The sequence below is a fragment of the Anomalospiza imberbis genome, chromosome Z (assembly GCF_031753505.1).
Source record: "Anomalospiza imberbis isolate Cuckoo-Finch-1a 21T00152 chromosome Z, ASM3175350v1, whole genome shotgun sequence".
In the NCBI taxonomy this organism is placed as follows: domain Eukaryota; kingdom Metazoa; phylum Chordata; class Aves; order Passeriformes; family Viduidae; genus Anomalospiza; species Anomalospiza imberbis.
The window spans coordinates 7,654,523-7,679,696 of record NC_089721.1 but is presented as its reverse complement, the minus strand read 5'-3'; the positions used below and the strand labels follow the sequence as shown (position 1 = coordinate 7,679,696).

General features: G+C 45.5%; 1 protein-coding gene across 1 annotated transcript in view; it reads right to left on the bottom strand.

Annotated features, from left to right (window-relative positions):
- DNAI1 (dynein axonemal intermediate chain 1) overlaps window positions 1-25,174 on the bottom strand; it is a 135,999-nt gene that overhangs the window by 19,052 nt on the left and 91,773 nt on the right. The window contains exons 17-19 of the mRNA XM_068176628.1: window positions 23,069-23,217; window positions 22,141-22,240; window positions 9,588-9,773 (exon numbers count right to left, since the gene is read on the bottom strand). Coding sequence (XP_068032729.1) covers window positions 9,588-9,773; window positions 22,141-22,240; window positions 23,069-23,217 — 435 coding nt within the window. The remainder of the gene's footprint in view (window positions 1-9,587; window positions 9,774-22,140; window positions 22,241-23,068; window positions 23,218-25,174) is intronic.

The window sequence follows — 25,174 nt, the reverse complement described above, 5'->3', positions numbered from 1 at the left end:
ATTATCCAATCTGGCTTTGAACACTGCTCAGGGTTGTGGTATCCACAGCCTCCCTGGGCAACCTGTCCTGTGGTCTAACCAATCTCACAGGAAAAGAATTCTTCCTAGTATCTAACTTAAATTTCCCCTCTCAATTTGTATCCATTCTCCTTGTAGAGCTCCAAGAAGAGTAAAAGCCCACCTTCTCCAAGCTTTGGGGCATAACTGGATTCTGTGAGGCAAGGCAAAAACATGATGGGAAAGGGTCCTGAAAATGAAGACGAATGTCCTGTTCTCCATCCCTGCTGAGTGAGTTCTCAGGTGCTCAAAACACTACACAACCATGAGCTGGGGGAGAATCAGTTACATTTCTCCACCTTAAGTGCATGACCAGTGGACGTCATGGCAAACAGAGGCCAAACCTACACCGTGGAGGTAGAGAGCCAACAAGGAGCTGCTGACCTACATTCCAGGATTTTGTGTGTTTTTCTGGCCAGGTCCCCCATGGGGTGCCTGCTCCTTCCTGCTTGTACTGTGATCCAGCTTCTTATCCCTTCACTCATACCACTGCCATCTCTTCCCTCTGCCCCTGGCTCCACTTCCTAATTTTCTTCAGTTTTTCAGTGACCTGGCTGGCTCAGCTTGAAATCTTGGGCTCAATAGTCTGCGAAGTCCAAGAGCAGGAAGGAGGCAGGAGAGCCTTCCAGGATCTGGGCTCTGGTAGGACAGGGCTGTCTATCACTGCACCCCAACTGCAGCTCCACTCCTAAGGTATGACCGTATTGGATGTGTCCCAAAAGCACTCAGCAGGAGGGAAGAGGCTGTAGGAGAGTAGATCCATGGTGCCTATGGACAAACGTCACTTGGCTGCTGTGGCTCCAAGGGAGATGGGTGTCCTCATCCTACTCAACATGGAGAGGAGCTGTATCTCATCCAAGGACATACAGAGGCCAGGACCACTGCTGAGTCTCCGAGGCCCCAGGCACTGCTTTGCACCTTGTCCTCATGACAAGCTATCACCTTGTCCTTCAAACATGCCCTGTGGCTCAGGGGCTGAGCTAACAAGCTTTCCTCCTTCATTCCCCTGTGCAGAGCCAGTGCTCAGGAATAGCTGCACTCCTGAGAGCTGCTTGGGGCTCTCTGGCATAAAATCAGCTCACCCTCAGATGACCAGGAGGATAAGCACCCACGTTACCTCCTTCATCAGGCCACTCTAATCAGTTCTGGCAGGGGGGCTGAACATTGAACTGTCACTGCAGAGCAGGTTGATGGCTGGCAGTCCTGCACTCACATCCAGCCATTGCTGGAAGAATGAGAGCCTCCCAAAAAGCCTCCACTGCTGGCTTTGCCAAAGCCATGCTTTGAAAACAGCTTGTTCCCCTAGGGAACAAGCTCTGCCCTTGTACTGGGGCTGTTATTCAGGCAAAGAGCTGGTGATTTCTCATGATCTCCCAATTTCCAGGATGGGATTTAAGTCATCTGCAGAGAAACAAATGCACAGAGGACAAATAAAGAAACAGGAAGAACAGGTGAGCCTAGCAGATCCTGTGAGGCTGAGCAGTGCCTCACTTGCCGTAGTGTTGCCTTGTGCTTTCTGCCAAGGCACTGAAGAAAGCTGAGGCTCCGCTCAAAGAGGAGCTGTGCAAGTTGAACAGGCATATTCAGGCAATTGCACATCTAACCAAAATGAAAGTCTTTTGAAAACGTAAGGCAAGGCTCCTTCTCATGCATTAGGCATTTCCCAGGACAGGCAGCAATGGGCTTTTCAGGCTGGAGCAAAGTCCAGACTGCTGGGACTTGGGGAGCTCTAGGACAGCAGACACCAAAGAACAGACACAATCTGTGCACGAAGAAAGAGAATGCAAAGCCTGCAGATAAAACAGTTCTTGTAGCAACACAACGGCACCAATGTGGAAAAATAAAAGGGAAGGTGTAAACAAGACACAACTAGAAACCAATTTTGCTCAGCCAGATTGAGATCTCAGTTACTAAGGAGAGCAAATCCAAGGACACACACCAGATTTATGCCTAGGAAGTCTTGACTAATACTGATCACAAAACCAAATCCCCCTAGCATTTTTCTCACAACCGCTAGTATTGCTAAATGGAGCTGTCTCACATCACTTTCAAACATAGGCAACTCTTTTTATTATACAGACCTTCAAAGACAAAACTTAAAAATCAAAGCCAGTCTTCTTGGCTTTGTCAGTATCCCCTTGACAGCACACAGCACCTCACAGAATGAGACTTGCACTTTAGAAATTATTCATAAGTACTATGGATTTTTTGTAAAATGGGACCTTTTCTTGCTTCAGTTGCCAGTGTCTCCATTTAACGTACTAAACACATTTCACCCTGACCACTGGGAATTGACTCCAGCTTAAAATAACTTGTAAATATGCTGAAGTTCTCTCTCCAACAACTGCCAAATACAGCAGCCACAGAAAGGGACATTACATAACAAAAAAAAAGTTGAAGATGTGGCCAGGAACAGTAAAAGGAAGAAAAATTCCAGCTCTTGACCTTGGGGTTCAACAATGCTTCTGCTACATGGAGCTGTCTTCTTCCTTCACATACATTGATACAACCCAAAAGTTATTCACCAAAAGCAAAGAAAATAGATTTAATGAGAGTATTCAAGCCCTGTCAATCTACCCCTGCTAGTTTGGGTTAGCTCTCCAAATATGCTGAGTGTCTAAGGTTTCCACACCTCTGTTCAGGATCCAGAACCCTTTGTAACTGTGGGGCAACACTCTTGGACACCTGGATTTGTGCACTGTGCCTGTGCCCAGGGTGTCCAGGTAAATATCCAAAGGCTTCCATTTTGCCCAGGAACTGTAGCCTGCTGGCACATGGACCATCTCATTTCCCAAGTAACAGCTTTCCAGGCTTAGACAGTCCCTTCATTTTATCTCAGGCTATGCTAGACTAGGAGGAACCTGATGTGGGACAGTGGAGGGAGAAGAGATCCTATGGGGATGCAAAGGTCTTCCTGCTAGTGGCTTTCCTAGCACAGTGTCAGGGCAGGAAATCATGGAGGCCAAGGAGAAGACAGAAGGGGCACGGGAGCCTGCATTTGCCGGTGTTCCCTGTGGTGGTTGTTGATTTACAGTTATGAGTCACAGGACTGTGCAGCAAAACAGCCGCAGGCCACAAGCAATGCTGCTCACACCCTAGCGAGCTCCACACCAGTAGCACAGCCTCTTGCTGGGACCTGCATGCCCTGAACCCAGGGACTGTCTCAGCAACCACCTCCAGACCTTCCTGCTCCAAGGCAGGCTCAGAGCCACCTGTCTGTACATGTCTCCAACCTGCTCTTCTTGAAGGCCTCCAGCACAGGGTTTCTTCCCATACCAAAGAATAAGCATCAGTGCATATATCCCTACATGGCCTACAAAAGTGGCACAGAAAGCTGTGAACAGTCAGACACAGGGTTTCACAAGTCCCTGGATGCACCCCGTGTTCCTCAGCTCTCCCCCTAACAGAGAGCAGCTACTTGCAACTAGACTAAATAACAGGGGAGGGACTAAAAAGAAAGCAAAAAGCATTTTCAAAGTTCAGAGTAAGCCATCAAGCTGCAGGTCAGTTTTTATGAGACCCAAAATAATTTGTAATGTGCTTCCTTATCCGGAGGCCAAACTGGCTCTGAAGGAGGCAATCCTCATGAAGGCAGGGCACAGCAGCACACCAAATTCCTCCAGCTCTGCTTGTGCTTTGTGCTTCTGGGTCACTGAGCAATTAGCCAGTTCTGAAGAGACACTGAGAAAATTGGCCATGGCTGAGCAGCACAGAAAGCATTGAGAGAGAAGCATTTGCATGACAATGGAGGGACTAAGAATTACACTGCTAGAAGAGCAAAACTTGACCTGTTTGGAGAAGAGAGACAAGTGCTTTTCTCTCAGACAGAATGAGAACTGCTGGGATAGGAAATTTAGTGACAAAATATACTTCCTTCAGTACTAAACAGCTTACCAATCCAGGACTGACGTGACCTTGGATAATGGATCTAATCCATAGCTTCCTTCCTTAAATACAGTCAGATGTGCAGATAGACTGTACATGTTGCAACAGAAGGAGGGAGTTCAAGTTTGTATTTCTGTATGTATGTGCTGGTTGGTTGATCCCTTACACCTCCCACAGCTACAGGAAAACACTAAGGACAGAAAAGGTCTCCTGATCCTTTACTCCTTCAAGTTACTCCCTGTCACCCTAGGTGATAGCAAGACAAGGCTCCAAAGCGGTTCATGATCAAGCATCCCACTCTCTGTTCACAGTGTTCCAGGCTAGAATGTGCTCTGGACATCAGTGGTTTCTCACTGAAATTGGGAACAGGAATGAAACCAGGGTCCCTTCCTGAGATTACTTGTGTGCAGTGGGTGCTGCTGGGGAGGGTGAAGGAGGAAGAAACCTCAGGCCCCAGGAGATCTCAGTGCTGGTATACAGTGCTGGGGAGGAGGATAGGTTGAAGAGGAGATTTCAACCACTCTCCTATTGTCTCCTTTAAAACTTCAGACACTCACACCAAGCTTCTCCAAATCCCCTTCCCTCTTCACCTCCTTAAAACACCAACATCCTCCAATGGTCCATCACACATCCCAAATCCCTCCCAGACCCTGCCATCAGCCATGGTCAAAAAGCCACAGTGCTTCAGGAAGCAAAACTCAATGCTCCTTCCTCAGCTGAGCAGCCTTGGGCTGGATCTGGCTGAGGGCAAAATTGTCAGGGCTGCAAAGGTGTAACGAGTCAGAGTACAGAGGTGACACTGGCTGGTGTGAGAAGGCACAGAGAGAGCAGAGCAGCTGCCCAGCATGTACACATGGATGTGAATGCTCAGTGTAAGAGCTAGCCCTTACCCCTCACTTATCCCCACATTATATGCTGGTCAAAGGCACAAAGCATCAGACTCACAGGTGTGTGCCTACAGCTCCTGAACATGCATAGTCCTGGCACTGTGTCCTGGTGTGGGCAAGCAGCCGCATTCCCCTTCCCACTCCACTCATGCCCAGCTAGACCCAGTCAATTAGGATTTACTGCCTGGGAAGAAATACAGTTGTTACCAAGAAACACACAAAAAAAGAGATGTTTTGCATGTAAGGAAACCAGTAGCAGGAACAGAGATTATCATCCTAAATAATCCAAGATAAATATCCAAGACAAGCATCAGGCAAAGAAGTTGTCTGCCTCCCTGGCATTCATCCTGGGTACTGGCCAAGAAATTTGCCTTAGCCTCAGCAAATCTTGTATTGCAACTTTTCTTTGATCCACTTTCTCTTCTATTCTTACTCAGCTGTGCTCTCCTACAATTTCTAAAAAACATTGCACACTGTTTTTTTACTATCTTCTGCTTACTTTTGGCACTGGCAGAGGTTAATCCAGACTACTTTAGCAGTTTTTAAAAAATAAACCAAAGCCGATGAGCATACATTCTTCTGACTGTGATGACAAAATGCTTTAATTTCTTCCAACCCTAGAACGAAACCCAGAAGGCTCACTAATTAAACAGCTCTGCCCCAAACTGATTCTTCTTACAGCAATGCTTCCCTCGGGTGAACTCCACCACCAAGGTCGTTACAAATTAGAAATGATACTTTATTAGTTAAACAATTCCTGCCTGACATCCGCTGCAATATTTAAAGAGTGCTTGGAGTCTAAAAGTGGCTTGGATGACACCAGAGAGTCACTTGTTCCTACCGCTGCATCCTAAAATACTGCAGGCATTTCTGTCCCCCCACTTCTGAGCAGAAGGGCCCAAACGAGTTTCACTTCATGGAAATAAATACAGCTTGGGGCAAGGGGATCTCTCTGTCTGGCCCCAGAGACTTCAGTCTGTGGGGGTAGGGGGATATCCAGGACTCAAATCCCCATGGCACAGACACATGGACACCCACTGTGTTTGACATCTCTTGTACACAGGACCCTGTGCCCTCTGTGTGCCCTTGACACAAATGCCTGATGGGTGGCAGAGACTTTGTCCCCAGCTTCCTCTCAAAAAGAAATGCACCTTTTCCCATGAGCCACTATGAGTTTAGGATGCCAAAACTCACGAGGAATTCTAGACCTTTTTTTAAGATTTTACTATGTGTCTTGGTGAAAGTCACTTCTGAAAACACCACCTGAGTGCTTTCAAGAAGTTCCCCCCTTGGCATATTTTTTCTGCCAAGTGTTCATAAATAAGACTGTGCTAATGTAGCTGACAGCAAAACTCAGACTATTAAATAACACTTCTCAAAGATCCTCAAGTGTTTTACGAACACAAATTGATTGAGCAGCAGGCCAACCCCGCAAATTATTTAAAGAGATCTTGAACCTTCCTTCCTTGCTCAAGGACATGAAAAGAGGAAGGGAGGACCACGGTCTGATGAGAACCAAAGCACCCTTATTATCCCCATTTCCATTTATCCACCACACCAGCTCTAACTAACAGCCAAAACTCAATAAACTCAGAATGCCTGGAATTTCACCAGGATGACATTAATTCAGTCACTTTTTTTACGCTCTGTCTTGCAAGCTCAGCAATAGCTAAGGAATCTGCAGAACATGGAGGAGACAGCACTGTGTCTATTTTTAGGGGAAGTTTGGGGTTTGGAATGATGTGACTATCAAGAGTTCTCCCAAAACAGGTTGATTTGTCTGCAAGTTTTACTTGTCAAAAGCAATTGTCCCAGCAGTTTGAGGAGGCAACCCCCTGTGGCATCAGTGTGAAACAGAGGGGTAGTGGGACCTGGATGAACCCCTGACTGCCCTGTTCCTTTGGCATCCTGGGTTCTGCCAGAACTCAGCAAAAGGCGCCTTTCTATCGCCAAAGGAGCTGATAGAGCAAGACCAGGCAGCTAAGCTCACAGATGGCCCCAACCTTCAGAAGCACTCACTGTGGCTTGTCCACTTTGTTGTCAGCAGTTTTCCCCACTGGGCTCTGTGGGGATCAAGGGGCAAAGAGAACAGTCTGGGATACCCAGGTACTGAGGCAGACATGGACAGGTTTTTCTATATGCAAGGAGGCAGCTGGGATGTCAGGACTCCTCTGCACAGTTTTGGACCCTCTTAACTTACAAAAAGTTCTGGAAGCTCTGTGACTGTCAACTTCAGCCTGGGGAATCCCAGAAAAGAGGGAAAAGTTGAGTCATTTTACAGAGGAAAGCTGATTGCACAGGGTAAGGGTGTAAAGAGTACACTGAGTTGATCTTTAGAGGAACCTGGATCAATACTCTGGAAATACATCTGACTTCCAACCGTGAGACGATATTCTTGCCAACACAGCTGGAGGCTTGCTGCTAAGGACACAAAGGCTGGTGCTGGCAAAGGAAGGATATAGACAGGAGCACACATTGGATGGCACAGCCTGTTCTGACAGGGCTCGACGTCCCTATACAGAAACATTCTCTTCCACCAGCTAAATCTCCTCACCTTATGGCACTGAGCAGGCTAGGCCAGATCCATCACTTTGCCACCACACTGCATATCATCTGTTTAAAATCCTTGTATCTTTCAGGCTGGCTGCAGTCAAAAACCCCCATACATAACCAGCTGTGCCTGAACATCCCTCTTTTCTCTCCACGTGTGTGGGAAAGTTTTAGTTCAGTGTTCAGTGTCCCTTCAAACCTAACCAGGCCAGCAGAAGACAGATAGTTTAATAACATCAGAGCAGCTGAGTCCATTTCCATCCCATTTATAAGTTGCGTGGGATGTAGTTATATGTTGGTTTACGGTCAGCAGTAAGCCTCGGAGTTACTCCTAAACTCACAGTTTAGATTGCTTTGACAACAACATGCAATTTGCCTTTAAAGAAGGTCAGCAAAGAGAAATGACAACATCCATAACTGCATGGAGGGTTGCTGCTGGCCACCAGGAGCAGAAGGAGACACTTGAATTCACACCTGAAGGATGGGATGCCATCCAGAGGGACCCAGACAAGCTTGAGGAGTGGGTCCATGTGAACATCATAAAGCTCAAGGCCAAGTGCTGCTGCTGCACCAGGGTCAGGGCAGCCCCCAGTACCAGCACAGGCTGGGCATGACCAGACCCAGAGCAGCCCTGCCCAGAAGGGTTTGGGGTGCTGTGGGTGAGAGGCTGCACATGGCCCGGCCATGGCACTCACAGCCCAGAGAGCCAAACGTGTCCTGGCTGCATCTAGAGCCCCGTGGGCAGCAGGGCAGGGAGGGGATTCTGCCCCTCTGCTCTGCTCTGGCGAGAGTTCTCAGGAGTTCTGAGCAACCTGATCTAGTGGAAGGTGTCCCTGCCCAGGGCAGGGGTTTGGAACTAGATGGTCTTCTAGTCTTTCCCAAACCCAAACCATTCTATGGCTCTGGCCCACAGTGCAGTATAGCTGAGTGCTGATCAGTCCACAGCTGGGATGACGAGGAGAGCAGCCACATTTATGTGTGTGTGACTCTCCACTGCTTAAGTCCATGTGCAGGCAGGGTCCATGGCAGACACTGTGCTCACCCATGCCCAGGAAGGTCTCATAAATCACCAAGGAAACTTATCCTGAGCCAGCCTAATGGCAATCCAGAGAACTTCAACAGTCTCAGTCTGAAGTATTGCAGGAAATAGAAAAGTGTGAAGCATATGAGAAATTTTTCTCCACAGCTTCCACAACTCAGTCCCAAACAGAGTGCCACATTACTGTTTTCTATGCCCTCTCTGCACAGGGAAGATTCACATTTCCAGTGGCAGCCAGCTGTAGGAACCTTTTAAAAATCATTCTGAAGACTCTGAAGTGACACTAGTGTGATTAGTTCCTGGCCAAAGACCCTGCCTAATGCAGCAGATTAGTAGAGTATATAAAACATTTGGGAGTACATAAATAAAAGATTATCATCTTGAGAGATTGCTTTCTTGGATCAGTTCTAAAAAGACTGAAACTGAAAGACTCCACTTAAGACAACTGGATATGAGAATTACAAGGGCGTAAAAGGACATTGCATTTACAGTCATTCAACTCATAGCTGGATGAAGACCAGCAAGAAAATCCAGTAATAGATCCACGTAAGAGATGTTATCATCCTTCACAATTGGCCCTCATGCATGGGTGAAAAAAAACTTCACCAACTCACAGAGGCACATGTATCTCCTTGCTGTCAGTCGAGACAATGACCCCAAGTCTCCTTACGTGCTAGATACTGTTTGTTCATTTACAAGAAAGTTGACATGGTGGTCAAGGGACAGGCTCTGATGCAGGAGCCCAAGAAAACAGGTAGTATGGTTTGTGTGGGAAGACTTGGGCAAGAGCTGGGTTCTCCTTTACTTGATTTCAAAGAATTTTACAAATAAAACCCAAAACTCAGAAAATATGTGAACTTTGGGAAACAAATGAACATCTGCAGAGCTTCTGGACCAGAGCTTGTCTGGACCATGGTGACAATTGGGGACAGCAAACTCCCTTCCCACCAGTCCCCAATCCTCACCAGAAGCAAACTGAGTCCTCTTGCTCAAACAGGAACAGACAGAATGATTTAACATCTCAGACATCCTACCCAAAAGGCTTGAGGTAATTTTAAGTACCTTGCTAGAGAGAGGAGCTTTGCCAGCACCATTGCATGGAAGAAGAGGGGACAGTGACGAGGACTGAAGAGACCTTCTGTGGTTGGGAGAATGCAGCTTATCCTTACCTTGGGCATCTTGCGCAGATTGGGAGAGAGCTTCAAGCAGGTGGTGAGGCCTCGTTCATCTCCAACAATGATAATAGGGTAGACAGGATTAAACTGGACATGTGTTGTTTTATTTTTCTTCCTGGTCACCACTAGCTGGGTGCAGAGAGGTTCAAGCTTATTAATGTTCAGATCAAACACATGGGCCTGGGGGAAAAAAAGCAACGCAAAAGGGATTAATTAGGCAAGAAGATCTCTCAGTGACAGAATGATGGCTGGAGAAATCAGAAAGAAAAGATTCTGTTGAAAAAACATCCCAGGCACAGCACACAATTACCATCTGTGCTCAGGGCTGTGGTCTTCTTTTAAGTAGCCAGTGTGCAGAGCTCAGGTGCTGTTTGTGAGAACTGCCCCTCTCCTGCAGGGGCTCATGGATGAGGACCACTTCCCTGCTGCGGGTGCAAGCCTTGGCAAGGCTCCAGCTGATCTGGGCTGGAGAAGGCTCAGAGCCAGCACTGCTAACCCCACAGACCTTAATATCCCTTCTCAGTGTGAGTAATGAGACAAACAGGCATTAAATCAGAGTCTAACACAGACTGATGCCCAAAATGGGGAATGCTGTCAGAAATTCTGATTACTGCTTATTACAGAACTCTCTAACAATTTCAGCTTAATAATGACAACAATAAAGACACAAACCAGTAAATAATGGGGAAGTGATGGGAACAGCCATAGTATGATTAGAGTGTACCCTGGGGTAATGCCAGAGAAGAACAGGACTGCTTGGCAGCTCACTCCAGCCCAGACACTACACCTGCACACATGTCCTTCTCCCATGGCCTCAGGAAAAGTGCCAGGAAATTAGCCAAACAGGAAAGGTGAGGGTAGAGGGAGAGAGCCCTGAGGGCACACTCAAGTAGGAGTCCCACCAGCATGGACTTCAGACCTCTGGCCCAGTGACACAGACCTGCCACATCCCCAGCTGCACAATAATGCACATTTCATTTTGCAGAGGAAAGAGTGGCAATTACTCAAGAGAATGAATTAACTTTACATTATCTCCCAATAATTGTAATTAGCTCCAGTTACTGATACAGACTGCAAAGGCTAATAAAACATGATGTGCCTCTCTTGCCCAGGGCTGAGGTGAGCCATTTCCAGCATCCTGAATTTCCACCTGCTATCCACCATGAAGACTTTCAGCCTTATGTTTCTCTTCCCTTTTCTGTCTTCAGAAAAACTAGGAAGGGAATGCTTTATGCCAACAAGTACAGTGGGAATATAGAGGAAATTAGAACTGAACTACTTGTAAACCTCCTTCCAGCTGTGGCTTGTTTACCAGCACTTAAGAGACAAAGGAAACATGTAATTTCAACAGTATGCCATGCTGACAATTTGCATCTAGGAATTATCTGAAATCAGACAATGCTACTCTAGAAAAGCTTATTCCAAAGAGTGTGCAAGGTATCAAATCACTACATGTACTTTCCCATTATGCACCAATGAGTCAGTGAATTTTATCTGAATCCATTTATAGCACAGAGCTGGGCCATGTGCAAGCACATGTCCCAGGCAGTCTCATGAGCTGCTGTGTCTTCATAGTACTAAAAGTCTAGGAATTTGTGATGTCCTTGGTCTGAGCAGGAGAACAAAGGTCTTACAGATGCAAAAAATAAGAAGAGAACACTGCCTCCAGACTAAAGTAAAATAAAATGGGAAAGTGCTTCAAAAGTGGATAGGGTTGTCAAGACATATTTTGAAGAAATCCATGACAGTACAATTCAAGAAGGGAATACAAAGCATCAGCCACATACAAGGATTTGCAGTTTGGAGAGCCCTTCCCCAGTGAGCAGAAACATAGGTGAAAGCACAGGAGCATTTTTATCTGTTCAAATTACTAGATGCCAGCATTACATTGTGAATTTTGACCTGACACTTGAGGTCTCAAAGTCTGGCAAAGGTAACTTTAATTTCCTGCCTTTCAACATAAATCAAGGTGGCTCTTCTGGCTTGTATTTTACACCTGCTCTCCTACTTTCTCAGAAAAGAAACAAGCAGTCTTTCAAGCATATCAGTATCCCAGGAGCCACACCCATTAAATATCTGATTTCTTGCCTTCATAGAATACATTCTTATTAATTTAGTAATCTAAGAGCCTGGGAAATGCTCACTGATTGAGTAGCACCATTTAATGTAGGAAAAAAAAAGTGACAGGGAATTAGTGGCCAGGTTTCTTCTTGGCAGCCAGGTCTGCACTGCTCTCTGTAGGGCTGTCAATACACCCTCCACACACATCCTGCCCAGCCCTGCACTGGAGAAAGATGGCATGGCCAAAGGCTCAGTGCTGGAGTGCTGAGCAATTTAAATTACTCTGGGTGAGGCTGTTTCTCAAAAATGTCACGAACAGCCCAGACAAGCACAATGCCTGGGACAAGAACTTGAAACCATCAGCAATGTGGAGAAGGTCAAAAGCAAACAAGTTTATGAATGTTCCTACTATAAAGATCCTCTTTTATGAGCTTCTAAACAAATGGGCTTGTTTTCCTTTGCCAAGGGAATCGTGGAAAAGAACAAACTATTTCAGTTCTTCAGCTGGAAACATCAGCCTCCTATCAGCTGTCAGACACACCAGATGGAGGGGGGGGGCAAGGGCACTGAGAATGACTTCAGAGGCTTTGATTTAGAGACTCATAGTTACTCTTAGGAGAAAAGGAAACGGGGTCAGAGCAACCCTGTTTTTGATGCTTTGGGAGTAGCCTAAAAGAAGCACAGGGCTTCCCACAACATCTGAGGCAGGTTAATAGTGCTGCAAAGCAGCAGACCTGCATGTGGCCAGCACCATCTGTAGAGCTGCCTAGGGCTTTTTGCCCAAAGAATGGAGACTGAAAACCTGCAGCTCTCCTTGGGAGTCTCAGTCTCTTGAGTCCCCTAGTCACAGAGTCCCTAGACCCCTGCTTTGCTCACTCTGGTCCTGAAATTAAGGATTATGGAGTTGAATCCAGCTGAATCTCCCATCACAGAGAATCACCAACAACACAGTTTTCTCTTCATCCCACTGCCATGGTGGCCCCTGCCCCAAGACCACTGCTTGCACATAGGGATGGCCTCTCAGGTCTTGCCAGATGAGCTTTCTCAAAGTCTATGACCCAGAGAAGAGCAACCATGACCCACACAAGTGCTACCCAACCCAATGTGTGACTTAAGTATCAAATTCATGGGGAGCCAGGATGACCAGAACCAGAACCACATGCAAACCCTCCTTCGTGGAGCACAGGTTCCAGAGCAGGCACCCATCCAGCAGCACCCAGACAAGAACTGATATGCAGACACTGCCAGGCAGCTGGTACAAAAGGGCATCTTTAGAAAATGTTACTCATGTCTTTATCCTTTCAGAGTTTACAAACCAGTGAGAGTCCTCTTTTCTGCCAGCTCTGCATGCCTCTTCTCATGCTGTCAAGGCTGGTCCCTCAGTGCAGGTGCTGAGACCTGGGACCTTCACATTTGCTCGCTCACACTCATCCAGGAGCAATTTAGAATCTAAAGAGTGAAGGTTTCAAACATCTGGTTTTCAGACCTCAAAAATGTTTCCATTCTGGTATACATCAGCAGGAAAGGAAGCAAAAGCCTTCTGACAAACTCATTTCAGTATCTTCTGCAGATTCCGTAGAAACAAGGGAGGAATCTGGAGCACCTGCTGCTTGCAGGCCAAAGCAGACACCTTATCTTTTTTTTTCTGCTAATGAGCTAAAAAAACAATGAGCAAGGGCATTTCTGTTCTTTTTTACAGAGTACTTATGAACAATATGTGGTCACTTGCTTAAAGGAATATAAATCAGACTCCAAGAACAAGAAACAAGGAAAAAGACACAAAGAGAGAGGTAAAAGAAATCTGAAAATGTCTGAAATAGGAAAGTGGAAGAATTCCCTTCTGTTTCACACACAGCTACAGGAGAATAAAACTCTGGACAGTAACCAATTCTCTGACAGCAATTTTATTTACGATCCTTGTAAACCTCTGTGCCTGCTCCAAGAAAGTGCAGGGGCATCCTCCAAATGAAGGCCAAGCTGCTGAGTTAAGCAGCTCCTTGCAGCATGGGGATTTATGAGCTGGTATCAACCACAATCAAAAAACCTAGACCCACAGTACTGAAGTGCTGGACAGGCTGGTAGTAGATAAGCCAGGCAGATGTTCAAAGCAAATTTCTTGATGGAAGGGCAGCAATTCTGCTATGTCCCTGAAAACAAGAACTGAGCCCATTTTTCTCTGAGGGGGGACCAAGTGAATTCTGCAGTTTCTGATGCTTTTTATCTACTTAGAACAATTTTAAATTGCCATCACAGAAATAACAGAGTTTCTCTTCATGCTTTATGTACAGGCAATAATGGATCTAAGTCTATTGTGCTACCATTGCAGAAAATGTTTGACATAAATGAGCTGCTTTGATGCTTGACTTCCAAACAGCCAGAGAAGAAATCCAGCTCAGTCTTATCCAGACCAACATCTCCTCTGTCTATAAATCATGCTAATGTGTTCCACCTCCTAAAATCCAGCTGTTCCCCACTGCAACTCCACATAGTTCCTCTACAAGCATGGCGCCATGCATGTCCAAGACAAGTACCACAGCTCCAGCACCAAACCACTTTCAGAGTTTTGGACTTATTTTTCCCCACCTGCTCTACCAACTGCACTTACAGCTTGGAAATCAGCCCAGGTTCTCATCTGCTTGGCACCTCTGGGACGATTTGGACTCCTCTGTCCTCATACCCTTTTGCTCACTGCCCTGAGGCAAGAGGAAGGGAAATGGAAGAAGATGTGGGGAGAAGCAAAAGCCTCAACAGAACTTCTCTACCAGCACAACAAACTACTTCATTTTTGCGGCTCATGAAGAAGGGAGCTGAAGAGCTCTGACTGACACTGTCTTTATTTTGTCCTCAAACCCCTACTGAATCTGCCATGGCTGGAGCCTTTCCTGTACTTTTATCCCAGTCTCACAAGCCTTCCTTCCCCAGAAGTGGGCTGGACAAGGCTAGTGTGTTCAAAAACATCCTGATGGCATCCAGAACCAAGACTGGGGGGAAATATATATGTGTGTAAGAACAAGGCAGATATGCCTGGTAACTTGGCAACAAAGAATAAAATCACTGTAAGAGCAAAAGGTGGGGGATAATTTAATACCATGCTGCCCTTTACCAGTTGACATCTCTTTCAGAGCTTGGCTTTCACTGTCCTTTTGATCGATTTACCTCATTTTCTTGACTGAATCATGATCCCTCATCCATTTTCAAACTCCAGAGATGATTTGTTTCAAACTCTCAGGTAATACATTTAACAAGTGGGCAGGCCACCCCCAGACTCTGTCTAGCACCATGGCAGCTACTGGAGCATGCCAAAGGCACAGGGCAGGCAGGGCAGCCCAGCTTGCTCTGCACTGGAGACCTTAGTTTGCTTGATTTCTGTACTGCCACTGTAGCAAGAACAGGTTGCAATACAGTTAATTTTCTCTAGCAGGACATTTTTAATTTACAAATGAATGTTGCAAGACAGTTCTTGGTCCCTATGACATGCAGGGCAGTCAGAGTCCTGGCAGGAGTAAAGGAGACCTGACTCAGAAAACGTTCATTGCCTCCCTGCTTCTGCAATGACAACACAGGAATCCTGATCCTCAGTGGTCCTGATCATAAAATTCATGGCCTTTCACAGCACTTTCATGCTACTGGTGATAGAACAGGCTCCAGCTCTGTTACAGGTATGTTCAGAGGCAGCTTTCTGCTTGGAGGATGAGCAGGCAATATGTGAAACCTACTTCTTGGGCTGAGCCAGACAGGAGCCAGCTGCATGTTCTGAGGTATGGGGGAGGGCTAAGCACATCTCTACATCCTGCAGCATCCCAGCCCAATAACACAGCAGGGAAAAGAATGCCTGTCCCCTGACTTAACTGTAGGGCTGCATCTCTTATCTTTTCCTCATTCAGTAAGAACTGGGTCATTCCCAATTTGATATGGTAGGGAAACAGCATCAGCCTTAGGTGATTTGACTCAGCTCCCACAAGTCAGTAAGAAATCAAAGCCTCAGCATGTAGAAGAGCTGCTATTCATTCAGACAAGCTGAGTCTTGGCCTCTTCTGGAAAGCCCAAGACATTGTTTTGGAAGAAAGTGCTTGTTTATCCAAGCTAAATTCTTTTTCAGTCACCAGTTCTGCCAGCCTGGCTCTCCCCTGAATGCCTCAGTGATTAGGATAAAGCAGTGTTCCTGAAGTCAACCTGTAAGCATGGGCTACATTTCCTTCCTCTGATCTACCAGCCCTATTACTCTTAAGAACAGCATTGGATTGGTTTTATGTGATACAGCCTTAGTAAAACCTTACTAGACTGCCTGCTCCTTGATCTACCAGTGCTCACAAATGAACAATCCAGGATTTGTCCTAGGATCTTTATGGGTAGCTTCTTTAGGCTGGCTAATCTCTCATGCACTGTCACAATACTGAATACTGGGCAAAGAGTCTTTTTTTCCAGTCTTCTGACAGTGCCCTACTCTGACACCCACCACAAATACCTGATAAAGAGCAGGGAGATGGTTTCAACCAGTCCTTTAAGTGCCCCAGGGCAAATCTGCCAAGGCTGAGCTACCTGAATACACACTCCAGTCCTTCTGTGTCAGTCCTTCTGTGCTCTCTCTGCTGTGACCCACAGTCAGTGGGTCATTCAATCCTTGAGGTCAGGCTGAAGCTTCATCTCCTCTCATGCTGGCAGGGTCCTGGCTATGCCCTGCCAGAGAGAGTCAGCACTGCAGGCTGGGGCAAGGGCAAGGGCAGGCAGTGGCACAAGAAAGGGCAGCACCACAGTTGATGGGAGAGGCAGTCACTGGTCTCTGCCACCTGCACCTCATGGCACAACAGCAAAGCTGCTCACAAGGCAGACACTGAACTGCCATGGTTTGGAGTCTGGCATTTAAAATTAACCCGCACAGATTGCAGGTCATTATAAAATGCCAAGGAATAAAGATCAAGGTTCAGGAGCTGCTGTCTCTGTACAGAAGGATTTGACACACAGCTGGAGGCTCTCAGTGGCCAAAACAACAAAAGTCCAGACTTGCAAATTCAAACCTAAGTGAGAAGCCATTCCTAGCAGTGAACTAATTAATTAATTAAGAGCAGAGAGGGGCAGCTGTATAAACTCTTGCATATTCTCCTGATGGACTCTGTGCTCCCAAGTAGGTCTTTATGCAAAGTCTAACAGATTAATCAACACACAAAATATTTTGAGATGCTGTTGAATTTTTTTGATTCACACATCCATGAAGCAGAAAAAGGCCAACTTGGTTCCTGTGTGCCCGAATGAACTAGTTAATCTCAGTGGATCAGTTTTGTCAAAATGCCATATTTCATAATCTGAAAGAGCAATGGCTTTAGTAATGAAAAACTGGCCTGTGAGCCTCTCTGCAAAAAAAACCAATTCCTGTTAAGCCATCGACAAAAGGGGTTTAAATTTGACTTTGTACTGAAACCAATTACAGTGCTGATAAAGGCACCTCACCTGCAATCAGTAGCTAACGGATGTGAGTGAGGAGTAGTGTCCTGAGATGCCTAATGCTCATTTGGAGGCTTGGAGACCACTAAAGCGTGCTATGATGGGACAGGGGCTACATCAGTATAGAAGTGAGGGTTCAGAGCCTGCAATAGTAAACCAAAATCTTCCAGGCCAGCTTTATTCCCTAAAAATAGCTGCTAGTGGAGAGAAATGCTGATGTACAAAGAGTCTGGTGGCAGAGGGAGGAGAATGGGGAACAGTCTAATTGGCACAAAGTGAAGGCAGCATTAACTTTGGGACTCTGACCATCTATCTCATTGAGCACTGACATGCCACCAACCCTTGTTCTAAAGCTGACTCTCCAGCAGTCCACATCAATCTCAAAGATTCAGCAGGGAATAAGAATGAGCCTTTTAGGTTTTGCAGCAAAAGAAAATGAACAGTTTTACAAGAAACAGCCACTTACGCTGCAAATACAATTTCAAAGCCATTTTAAGAAAGTTCCCACATGCTTCAGCCTACTCAAAGGTCCTTTTGGGTGATGGCAAAGAGACTTAGGCTCATTCAGTGTCTTTACATCCCTGCAATTGCCCTGGTCACAGTGCTGAGAGCCAGGAAAGACCTTGTCCCAGCCCTGCAGAGCTAGTGGTAGCCCCATAAGGTATGGATAATCCCCCTGGGCTACTGCAAAAGGGGAGGAGGAAAGATTCAAATGCAGCAAAGGCATTTGTAGTCATGTTCACTGTCCTGACACCTCTGGGCAAAAGCATCAACAGATGAGAGGCCTGTCGGCACCCCTGATTGGTGCCCTACAAGGAGAGGCAGGCCTAAATCAAAAATACCTAGGGAAATATTTGCAAGCCTGAAAGGCTTAACAAGCCTCTTGTCTGCAAAATCATTCATGCTAAGATAAGAGTTTGGCTTTTGCTTCAAGTCCATGCTAAATGGGCAGCAAGTTTCTGCAAACTGATCTGTGTACACTCACACATGTGCCAATACTAAGCAACTGCTTCTCTCTTCACTGAGAAAGGATGGGCATCAAGACCAGCTGGCAGAATAACCTTGGCATGTTATCCTGTAAGTTAGATTCAACAGAAAGCTGGTCTTCAAGGTTTCACATTCAAAACAGTTGTACAAACAGTAAAATAGGTTTATATAAGCAGGAAAGAGCACGCTTGCTTCCTGAGCAGCAGCACAAACCATTAACTAACTTCCTGAAGGTTTGGGTTGTTTAAAGTATTTCACATCTTGAAAGGTCAACAGTTTCATTAATGGGGAAAAGCCCTGGAGCAAATGTCTGACCAGTTTTCTCTGCAGAGTGAACACTGAGATGGCATTTATCTTGAGGCTATCAGTATTTACTACAGATGGTTATAACAGGACCTTCCTCTTGCTGCACTAGTAATGAATAACACAGCCCACAAAAACATGAGAGTGAACGGACTTGTACTGTGTATAAGCCTGTGGTGAAACCCCTGGCATCCTCCTTTTCACACAGGACATTTCATAGGGTCATAGGATTAGAAGGCAATTCATGTTGAAAGAGACTCACAGAAGTCTCTAACCTTCTCCTTAAAGAAGGGTCAACCCTGAGGACAGGTACGGTTTTTCAGGGCTCTGTCCAATCTGGTCTTGAAGCCTTCCACAGACAGAGACAGCACAGCCCCTCTGAGCAAGCTATTTCACTACCTGACTGCCTTCAGAGCTAAAGTTTTTCCATATATCTACCCCAAACCCCTAATTTCAACTCACTTCAGCTCATTGTGTCTCATCATCACTTCATGTGCTGCTGTGAAGGTATTGGCTCGAACTTCTTAATGACCTCCTTGAAGGTACTGGCAGGCTGCTGGGCTCCTTCTCCAGACTGAAAAAACCCAGCTTGACCACACCATCACACTCATTGCTTAGGGCAGCCCATGGCCCACAGCCTGGGATACAACCAGGGGATCCAGCCAGAAGGACACTTGTGATATGAGTCTTTGGTTTTTTTAACAGGTGTAATAATTCATGCATGAATTCACACAGAAGTGGAGGAACTGTCAACACCATTTCCTTCTTTAATGAAAGTAAGTAAAAGAAGACTAAGAGGAAATTTCAGGTTTGAATCCCAGTTTTACATGTTTCAATTTTTTTTTATACTTTAAATGTAAGTTTAAGATGGACTTACAGCAAACTTTCAAAAGCAAATACTTCTAAATGCTGCAGGATTGAATTCAATCCTTTCCATTTCTCTGCCCTCTGTTCTTACAATAAACTGACCAATATCTCCACATTTCCTGTACCCTAAATGGAAGTGTCCAGGTATTCATATCCACCTCCATTTTTTTTTTATTCCCAAAGTGGGTCTCTCATCCCAGCTAGCCTTTTTCTTCCTGTCAGGCTTTAACCATCTACAACACAAGGTGTTCTCTTTTATGAATCTCTGTTTATGATCTTTCTGAAATAAAATGACCAGCAAGCAGAGTGGGAAACTAAGGAAATTAACCAGAACATGATGGAGAGCAACAGTAGCAGTTATTATCCACTGCACCAGTGGTGGAATGTGCACACTTGGGTTATTCATGAAGAGCAGTGCTGAGCAGAGCAAAGCAGATGCCCAATTGCCAACAGACACATTTTATCATAATGGACCTGATATTTACCAATTTTATTAAATCCCTACCTCCTGGATTCATGGGGATTGAGAGATTTTTATATACTAAAATGCCCCAATTTCAAGGTCAGTCTTAAGGGGCTCATACACATTTTGGACATATAGCATCAGCTTGAATAAGGAAAAGTGTTTTACAGAATATGCCAGGTATCTCTTGAAGACTGCAATTAGGGCCTGATTTTAAAACCACTTCCAGGCATCCTGCAAATTTTGTGGGCATAATTATGTGCAGATGCCAAGACAGAGGCTGTTTGCTAATAGGAGGCCTTTAATGTTTTATTTTCTGGCTTCATGTTCTTTATTTTTCTGTTCTGGAGAATCATAGAACATCTTGTTAATACAGATTTTTTCCCCAGCATTAATGGAGCCTACCCTTCACGAGGCACTGAGTTATTCACAAGAAGCGCACTCTGCTACAAAGTGAAATAGGTCCAGAATAGAAAGGGCTGTAAAAAACTATTCCACTTCCACTGCAGATCTAGAAGGTTCTGTACAACAATAGCAACTAGGCTATGTCTCAGACACACCCTGCTGCAGCCAGTGTGGTTAGTAGTTAACACAGAGACCCAGAATTCCTATCAGCATCAGCCCTGGCCAGCCTACTGCAATAGGAAGGCAGCTCGTGCCTGGACGTGTCCTGCTAGCAAGCCCAGTTTTGGGCTGCTCCTGGTTGATGGCCACTCTTCTCAGAATTTGGGACAGACACCATAAAGCAGAATTAGATCCTGTTAGATTAGGTTCTATTTAGGATTACTCAACTAGATCCAAGGGTAGCCAAGTGAGATACCCTAGGTGCAGTGCTGCCAACTCAGATGGGCTTTTGCCTTATCAGTAGCCTCATATAGACTCCAATCCATGGAATCTGTGGCTAATGTAGCTAGGACAAGCTGTGGGTGGGATGGGAAGACCCCAGAGTGCCAACCCTTGCCAAGACCACAACAGTTTCTCTGCAGTAGGTAAAGCTCTGAGAAAGAACTCAAGTGGCATGAGGCATCTCTAGAGATGAACTCACTGCCAAAACCTGACCACGTAAGTAGGAAATCCAAGTGTAGACAGTGTTTACCCTCTATCTGTTCATGCTGCCCAGCATGTATCCCTGCCTGCAGACATCTCCATCCTTTTCCCCACAGTTAAGCACCAGGACATAGCTGGGGTACCAGCTCTCAGCCCTGCTTACCCTAGCACTCAATCAAAGCTGTGACTGCCAGCAGAACCCTTGCACACACAATGTCACTTGTGGAAAACAAGTCTGAGGATGTGACTGATGCACTGAATACACTCACTGCCTTCATGCAGGCCCTTCATTTGGTGTATGGGAGACTGGGGACAGACAGATTCACAAAAGAAGAACCCAGTCTTGACCCTGACTGTGAAGGAAGAGCATCAACATTCTGTAGGCTGTGGCATCCTGAGCTTTCCAGGAAGAATAGGTGACCAGTGAAGAGATTTTTATTGCTTAGGAGAGACAAATTCACAGCCTGAGCCAGTGTATCAGTGAAATTATTTTCTTGCTATAACATAAAGGTTAAACTACTATAAAGTAGTCAAGGCATCAATTCAATGATAGGGATACATAAAGGCTATCCTTTTGCTAGAGTAATTCTGGCCAAACTGCACAGACTTTCTAGTAAACACCAGCTAAACATAAAGTTCATGGTATTAGAGCAATTCACTCTTACAGTATTCAACAAGTATTGATGGATAGCTACATGTCCTGGCTACTTGCCAAGCCCAAATTAACCATCTCAGCTACTGCAATACATGCCTAGAGGCAAAAATATAACTGCCATCATGCCAATATTAGGACTGGTCTACGGAGTTCATTACCAAACTATTACTCTTAGAGACAGCCTCACATGATGGAAAAATGTTGATTTTATTTAACTGGAACAAAGTTCTATTGGCTGACCCTGGGCATATTACTATAAATTATTTTTAAATATCAGTGTAAGTATATAACCGCTTTATTCTAATGTTGCTCTACACCTTTGAAGTTCAGAACCAATGCCCTGATGTCAGCTCGTATTGGGGAGTTCTGATCTGGAACATTATCTTTCCATCCCCTGTGACGTACTGGGGATTTCATATTGAGGAAGTTCAGTGTTTTAGTCATGCATAACCATGTGCAAGCTGCATACCTTCACTCACATGGTTAACAGGAGAGCAGGAAGGGACTTGTATGCATTTGCAACCCCTACTTTGAGAAGGATAGAGAGATTAATGCCCAGGGATGTGTATGCCAAAGGCAGGAAAGCATAGGAGAGGGTGGGTTCCTGCTGGTGGCTCCCTGATATGCCTGGCCAGGATTGGGCTGGTCCCCTCCCACGCTCAGCCCTAATCTCCTTTGACTTTCTCTCAGCTCGAATCAGAGCCGTGTTGCTCCCAGCCTCTCACCTGGCCGTCAATGGTGACTGCAGCAAACACTGTGGAGGAGTAAGGAGACCACGCAACGTCCCCCACAGCAGTACCCAGGTCATAAACAAACAATGGAGTCCTATAAAAAAAGACACAGAGAGAAAAAATCATGTAAACACAGGCCACTCTGGAAGTGTAACACTGAGCCATGAACACCTGATGTTGCAGAAGTGGGAGATGGAGTATTTCTCTATGTCAGATAACAGCCAGGGTCTGAGCCAAAGGCAAAGCTGAGCACCAATACAAATGGGTCAGGATTTGCTGCAATGAGAAGAGAGGTAGCATGTTTCTTTCTTTCTTTCTTTCTGAAAGCATTTTGAAAATTTCTTCCCAACAAACACAGCAAGATGGAGTCTGTCTGGTTAATATTAATAATCATATGGAAAAAAAGTATCTCCCTTCTGACAACATTGAATATTAGAGCAATATTGGCAACAGGAAATATGTGACTCTGACTGATTTACAACAAAATCAATTTCCTGATTGAAACCAGACATTCCTTAACCACTAACCCTGAACTTCATTCCATATTTTAAAATGTTCCAATTTTTTTTTTCTTCTCTGGCTCTTAGGAGGTTTCTGGCCCCTGAAGCTAGAAACCCATCCCTGACATTTCTCTGTAGCATTTCTCTGCCACAGTAGGTCCTGCCTGAACGAAGCCAGATCTGAAGTAATGGAGTCAGGCTCTGGGCTGACTATGCTGCTTGGCACGTTCCTGGGGCAGCTGATGCTATATCTTATATCTCATACCTGGGGAGTACAAATCTGAGTACAAAAAATAAAACAGCAATTAGCATTATCAACATCTGGGAAGGAAACTAAGACTAAAGTATGAGTAGAGTCAATGTGTGCTGCTGGTATGTCAGGCTGGACCTCCTCACCCACACCAGGACCCAGCAGGACCTACTTGATAGTGTGATCCCAGATCTTGACTGTCCAGTCAGAGCTGCAGGAAATGAAGACTTTCAAGTGGAAGGGATTCCAGCTGATTGTGTCCACAGCCATGTGATGGGCTTCAAACACATCCAGAAACTGGCTTGAATAATTTTTTGAACACTGCAATGGAAAGAACTACTCAGTAATCAGAGCTAGACCTCCTGAAGCTTAAATTCATATAGGAAGGTGCCTCTGATTACTTGTATGGCCTCTCAGGATCTTCTGGGCTGGCTGGGAAGAGGTAAATGGTACCCAGAGGTGCTACAGAAAATCAATAATTTAGCACATGCTGTTTCACCCCACTTGCAGGCAACATCCTGCTCTCCTCTGCAACACACAGAGATAGGAATTGAAGTTGTCTGGTCGGATTTAAACAGCCAGACCTCAGAGACCATTCTCCACTGTGGGAGCTATATTGCCTTCCTGCCAGCCTGGGCTCCTGCTGTGCTTCTCCTGTGTAAAAGGTTCACAGGAAAGGCAGGGGAGAACATCCCTGTGCTGCTCAGGAGCACTGTGTGCTCACAGTACTGTGTACTGCTCAGAAGCACAAATGCTCACAGCACTGTGTGCATTTGAAGTGTCACAGTTAAAACCTCCAGTAACGGTGTTCTCAGCACCGTTCTTACCAGTTCCTTTGACTCTAAAGACTTTGGAAAGATGCTCTAGGTCCTCTCCTGTCACCACCCTGGACAGCCTGCTCAGAGAGCCTGTCCCATCATACAACTCTGCAGCTCTTTCTGTTCTGCCACTTGAGACTTCCCAGAGCAGTGTGAGACCCACAGAGGTTGTCCAGGAGTCAGTCATGTCCCTGACAAGCCAGGGGGCCCCACTGAATGGCAGCCAACAGCAGCCTTGAACTGGACAATGCCTACACAGACATGCAAGGGTCAGACCAGCAGCATCACAGCTGTGGGTGCTGCTGAATTGCAAGATGAAGGATGTCTTTAAGAGCTGGAAAAGGAGAACATTGGGACCCTTGGAAAAGTCACTTTGTGTGTGAGCTTATGAAGCAGGGAGAAATTACAATCTAATTGGCTGCTAGGGGAATTGATCCAGATCCTGTCAGTTCTGTGTACACAGAAATTTTTGGTTATCCTCCCCAAAACTCCTTCCCTCCAAGCATGTTAGAGGCTTCCTTTACTAGCAACAAAGATTCCATCTCACATGAAATGTCCTTTTGCTTGTGTTCTCACACAAGCTGTATTCATACAGCAGCTTGGAGTTAGTTTCAGGATTTTCTGTTGGCTTGCCTCACTACTGTCACAGCAATGACTTTTCATTACTCCCTACTGAATGCAGCACCACATCATCTGCCCAAGCAGCAGGATTGCTGAAGTGCTACATAACTTTAACCCTTGCAAAACAAAATCTAACTAATCTTAAGGCTTAACTGTTTATTACAAGTGACACTTACTGTCTGGGTACTGTTTTCTGTTGCAGGCATTGGAATAAGGGTGCTAAACCATTCCCACAGTAGCAGTTCCTACATCCCTGAGAGCCTTGTTGTGGTAGGAAACCGAAACAAGAAAGTGGCTCATGTCCCATTGTGATTTACTGACAGTATCTATAGCTTGCTAAAAGTTTATTGCATACACTGTGTTGTTGCCCCTGCATTTAATTGTGGGACAGAAATCCTCTTTAATGTCATGTTTTGAGTTACTTCATAATTCTTAATGTTCAGCCATCAGGAAAATGAGTACTTGGCTTGTTCTGAAAGTCACTTTGCTAGAAACAACATGATGGGTCACAAGTAATTAACACAAGAGAGAAGCTGCTTTGTCCATCTGTCCTTTCAAGTGTGCGAATTGAATGTCCCTAATACCTAAAAACTTTGAAGAGCGAGGCGTTAACCAAATTTGTCTGCCTCCAACAGAATTGTAATGCTCAGTGCCCTGTTTTCAAAGGCTTGTGGGGGCTAAGCCCTTGGTCAGTGCAGCTCTCTGGGCACTGGTACAGGAGATCACACTCTGGGCTGGAAAGGGATCTGCATTTTTTTCTATTAAATCAGCAGCAAAAAGATTTTTGTAGGGTAGACTCCCACCAGTGTCCCTTGTGAGAAATGAACCTTGCACATGTG